This window comes from Oryza sativa, chromosome 3, assembly GCF_034140825.1.
Source record: "Oryza sativa Japonica Group chromosome 3, ASM3414082v1".
Taxonomy (NCBI): domain Eukaryota; kingdom Viridiplantae; phylum Streptophyta; class Magnoliopsida; order Poales; family Poaceae; genus Oryza; species Oryza sativa.
Genome location: NC_089037.1, coordinates 26,698,267 through 26,703,979, shown reverse-complemented (window position 1 = coordinate 26,703,979; position 5,713 = coordinate 26,698,267). Strand labels below are relative to the sequence as shown.

The 5,713-nt window shown below is 36.5% G+C and overlaps 1 protein-coding gene across 1 annotated transcript; it reads right to left on the bottom strand.

Annotated features, from left to right (window-relative positions):
- Positions 1-2,925: 2,925 nt before the first annotated feature.
- On the bottom strand, positions 2,926-4,908 carry LOC107275694 (acyl transferase 1-like). The gene is made up of 2 exons (XM_015774113.3): positions 4,455-4,908; positions 2,926-4,045 (listed from the first exon to the last, which is right to left on the bottom strand). Exons 1-2 carry the CDS (start codon positions 4,887-4,889, stop codon positions 3,110-3,112), a joined length of 1,371 nt encoding a protein of 456 aa, XP_015629599.1. The 5' UTR covers positions 4,890-4,908; the 3' UTR covers positions 2,926-3,109.
- Positions 4,909-5,713: the final 805 nt, after the last annotated feature.

Genomic DNA, 5,713 nt, shown 5'->3' with positions numbered 1-5,713 from the left:
TAATTATTGACCACTTATCCGCTCTCTCGCTCCTACGACCAACAATGATCACTTGCTCACCACCTTTTATCACCTTTTATCTCTACTATGAATGTTTATTCATGGTTTCTTTTGAACTGTATAAAACTAGTCACAATTAATTAAGTATTAGTTTAAAAAAATTGAACAATAGATCAATATAATTTTTAAATCAACTTTCCTATAGAAAAGTTTCACAAAAATACACATCATTTAACAGTTCGGGAAGCGTGCCCATAGAAAACAGGGAGTATAAGTTGGGAATTAAAGGGGAGAAAATAACACATCCTCAGGTTGCATTCGAAGGAGCCATTTGGCTTAACTATTTAGTGGCATGAATACTAAAACCTTATATTTGATTAATTAAGTAATAAGTTCTATAAACTTGAAGAATGGATTTGTTTAATTTTTTAAAAGAAACTTTTACATGAAAAGTTTTTACACAAAATATACCGTTTAACAGTTCGGAAAACATACTAACGGAAAACGATTAAGTTGTCGTTTCATGTTTCCATCTAGAATTATTTAGCTTAGCTAGACATTAACATATTCCCTGTTAATTGTGAAAAAAAATGACTAGTATGGTTTTTTCTTCATGATTCTAGCTAAATCATGGATGAATATCCCTAACCATTCCCCCCATATATATATATATGTATATATACATATATATATATACACATATGTATATATACATATATATATATACACATATGTATATATACATATATATATATATATACATATATATATATACATATATATATATATATACATATATATATACATATATATATATATATATACATATATATATATATACATATATATACATATATAAATATATATATAGACACATATGTCGGGCACCCTTCACCGACCTCTTGCTATTGTTGTCTCCTCTAAATGGCTGGCATCATTAAGCTCTGTTGGCTACCGCACCAATGCATGCTATTTCTAAAGAAGATAATTCAACCATAAATCAATACTCCCTCCTTTCCATAGTATAGCTTACAGATAAAGGTAGATAAATTTTAGGATGAAGAGAGTACAGAACTATAGATCAACTGACACATTACAAGAAATAGCTTGTATGTAACAAAATCAAATTCACATAGATGACCACATACCACCAAAGGACCAGAGAATGGGCACATGTGGCATTATTTTTCACTGGCGGTAATAATAAATGTGATTTTCACTGGTGGCATTATTTTTAGTCCGCCTGGAAAAAATAAAAGGGAAGTGCTATGAAAAATTGTTTTGTAGTAGTGAGTTGACAGGACTTCCAACCACTCTTTTGATGCAAAAGCAACAATAAGAAATCTAGAGCACCATACCACCAAGTGGTAGTCTAGTCCACTCCAACTTTACCTATTTGTCCTCTCTAAGGCCTTATCTTCTTCCCCAACAAACCAACAAAGCAGCCTATTGCTCTTGTCCTCCTATTCATTGGAGATTTCTAAATTTCTTCTGTTGATCTTTGGAAAAGACAATAGGAGTCTATCTTTCCACAATATTGGCCAGGCCATGCAAGCAACACAACCTTTCAATGTTACAAAGATTTGAGTGACACTTGGTTATGCACATGATTTCATCCCAAGGTTACATGTTGTACCTTAACCCCTTCTTAGAGCGGTCCATGTTGTACCTTAACTAGAATAATGTGGGTAAACATGTGATAGTTTGTCGAGGTTTCCTTCCATTATTTGGAGATATTAAGGTTTCTAACAATTTCAATCGTAAACTAGGCATAGAAGTTTCGTTAACTAAGGTCTTTTAAGGCTAAGTTTTTGGTTGTGCTATTCTATGATGTGCTTATTTTTAAATTCCATGTAAATGGAAGCTTACAAATAGGTCGAAGTACGGAGTTTGATAATTAATATATCATATTGCACCAAACAAGATTATTATAATCCACCATGATACCAAAAGGAGCCTTAAAAATCTATTTTATCTCTTAGCATGTGTTGTTTTCTGTTGAATGATTGAATGGCTGAATATATGAATGGTTCGTGTTAATTATCCAAGGGTACAAATAAATGAGTTAACTAAATGGGTTACTACATGTGAACTTTGAGCAAATTTTTTGTTTCTAAATAGCAGTCCCATAAAGAATGCAGTTCTAGCCTAATTGTATTCTACATAGACTACCCTCACGATATATATGGATGACTTTATGATATCATAAGGACTGTTTTTATATGCATTGTTGATACCGTAATACCTTCCATTGGTACTAAGGTAGGTTCGGCAATTAGGAAAAAATGAAACTTACTATTGGATAATGTACGTACTACTCCTAGTATGCTGAAAAGTATTGTATTTTTTTTTGGCTTAAAGATCGGTCTCCTACCAATTTACTGGTTTTTAGAGATATATGTTTGTGAGTTAACCCATTCTCATAATGTTTGTGTCCAATCTACAAAGAATATTTTATTGCTTAAAGACCTACTCTATCTATTTCGTATTGTAAGACATTTTGACTTTTTATTAAGTCAAACTTCTTTAAGTTTGATCAAGTTAATAGAAAATATAGAAATGTTTCTAACACAAAACAAGCATACTATCAAAATATATTCAATGCTAGATTTAACGAAACTAATTTGGTGTTATAGATGTTGCTAGATTTTTCAATAAACTTAATCAAACATAAATAAGTTTAACTAGGAAAAAAATCAAAACATATTATAATATAAAACGGATGGAGTAGATTTTATATACACTATATGTGCCCTTAAATGCTCTATGTTTGAGACTGACCATAGTAAGCCTTAATATCACCTTATATTTTCACATTGCTGATGCCTTGGTATGGCCGTATTTTGACCTATATTGCTCCTATAGATACATGAACAACAAATAAGGGCAACCACATTTGCAATATGAAAACATGAGGTCTGCATGTGTGATAGAAGATGGATAATTTCTTTTATTCATGACTCCACATTCATACCCATGTGTTACATACATCATGCAAGATGTACCCATACATATAAATTAAAGACCGACATTATTATTGATTTCAAATAGCATGAAACATTATTTGCTATTTTTTATAACCATTGGCAACCTCGCATGCCTTATGCATCTAAAGTGCGCTGACAATGAATTTACTTCCTTGTTTCATTGACCAAACAGAGATCTCTGCTGCGAATCTATCCATGGTTATGCTTGGCAAGTACATTGGCACTACAATACAGTCCTCACCATCAGCATTCTTGCACTTGGTAAAATAGCTTATTAGCCTGGACATGATGTCTCCAGCCATTGGTATGCCACCACCCATACGCTTCCCCCACCCAAAGTCTAATTTGTCATCTCCAACGGATGTTATGTCTGATACAATGTATGTTCGATCAACAACAAGAGATGGCCACTTGCGTGATGCTAGAAAGTCCACAGTTGATTTAACGTATTCATCTGTCACCTCCAATTTGGCCTTACGAACAAGGTCAAGTGCATACCCTAGAGGGTTTCCGCACAAGTCAGCCACCGTTGTTTCTGCAACAGGAAAGACGAGACAACAACCGTAGTAACCTTGTGGGATTGGTGGGTTGCGTTTCCAGTTGCCACGAGAGTTTAAGGTGAACATGAGACGCACATGTTGGTCGAGAGAATAACCCAATGCAGCGGTGCGGCATTTCCATACCGCCGCAGCTATTAATTCGAACGTAGTATATGACTGCCTAAGGTGTACAGGAACATGGTTTCTCATAGCAGATATCTCTCTTGGCCCAAAGAGAAAGTATTGGCCTACCATGGTGTCAGGCGTAGTGGATTGCATTATATCATTGGTAGGATCACCATCACGAAGTGGCTCGTATGCTAAATGTGTGTGCGTGATTTGGGGTGGGTAACACATAGTTAGCATCTCTCTGTTCCATAAAGGAGATATGGTCAGTAGTGCTTCGCCACGTGCGATGTCACCCACAGCTTTGATGAAATGAGCCATTCCAAAGCCATCACTTATGTTATGGCACATATGAAGGCCAATTACAAATCCTCCACATTTTAGTCGTGTCACCTACATGGCACGTACACACCCAAACAAATTCCATTAACACAATAGCGGCTAGGAACACAAATGATTTTTCTAAATTATTGCATAAAGATTCTAGCATTATGCATGTTATCTATCACATCTACCAATAAAATCAGGCTATAAAATGTTATCAATGAAAAATATGACAAGACTAGAAACCAAAAGCCATATAAAATATATAGTATATATAGTAGGCATATAAAACAAACTGCATGCCCAATGTTTTCAAATCTTGGGTTACTATAACTATAACCTAGAGATGCCTATTAACAAATACTTGAAAATCTAAAAATTATATATGTCTCTAATTCTGAAAGTTGTAAACCACATTGAAAATTTGAAGGGAAAGGAAATAAAATGAGTGATATATATATATATATATATATAGTACCTGCAGAAACAACAATGGTTTGCCGACCACCACTTTAGTATCGCCGGGGTCACATAAGAACTCCTCTACACACGGGTAGGGCAGCAAAAGCGGCTTGCCGAGCTCCTCTAGCCGCACGTCTGCATACGCCTCCACGAAAACCACCCCTTCTACCGTGCAGTCTACTACCAGCTTACCTTGTGGAAGTTCTCTCAGCCGACCGGCTATGGGGTAGTAGTGTACCAAGGCCTCTGCAAGCGCGGACCTGATTGCTTTCACCGGATCGTGTGGCTTGTAGCCATCGAAAGTGCATAGCTGGAAGAACTCAACGGCGGTAGCATAGAACCGTAGAGAGTGTTGGTTGTCAATATCGGAGAGATACTTTCGCTCATTTGGTGTGGCCCTCGCTGGTGCCACTAGCTCAGATTTGCCCCGGCGTGCAGTGAACTTCACCATAATAGGTAGTAACTATTTGCGCTGCACTCTGGACGTTGTTACTGATCGACAATTATATAGATCTTGAAGGCTGCATTGTAGCCAGCTTGCTTGGAGAAAAGAAAAAGACTAATGTTTGCTGTTACACTGAACCTATAGCGCAAGTGGTCCATAGAAAAATAACACGTACACAGTTCGTTAAAAAAAAATCTGCTGTCACAGTGAATCTCAATAGCAAGTGGCCTATATACAAATAATATAAAAATAACACGACTACTACATAATACGTTGTTAGTATTGTCCCAATGATGTATGTTAGGTAAAAACTGGTAATGACAGGGACTTTACACCCCTGCATGCCACGAGGATATAAAAACTTGATATAAGGTCATTAATTAGTACCTAATTTTTTAAATGAACTAACAGTAACATAATGTCATATCACCACAGCCGGTTGTTTAGGTAAACCGGTACAAAATAGCAGCCAAGCCGAGCTCATTCATCAAGCTATAGCGGAGCCGATGGGAATAAAAATCACCAGCTAGTGCTTTCCATCTCCCCTCTTGCTCTCGGTCTCCCCCTCTCTCCCTGGTGACCACCAGTGCGATATCTTTGAAATGATGGGACTAAAATGATGGGCTCTATCTTTGAAAATCTCTTAAGACCATTTTGTTGGGATACGCGTAGGCTACGATAGAATAAATCAAAATTTTTTATCGCGTAAACCAGGAACCATGCAAGTATTAGATCATAGATCGTTACCACTTGACGTGCTGCGCAGCGGAAGAAGACGCTGAGAAGTCGAAGGAACTCTCGCGAAGTAGCGTGCGTCGATGTAGAGGAAG

Excerpts from the sequence above, each read along its gene's own strand:
- LOC107275694 (XM_015774113.3), bottom strand. The coding sequence starts at position 4,889 with ATGGTGAAGTTCACTGCACGCCGGGGCAAATCTGAGCTAGTGGCACCA. Across the intron at positions 4,046-4,454 it reads AACCATTGTTGTTTCTGCAG|GTGACACGACTAAAATGTGG; the intron begins GTACTATATATA and ends CGTGCCATGTAG.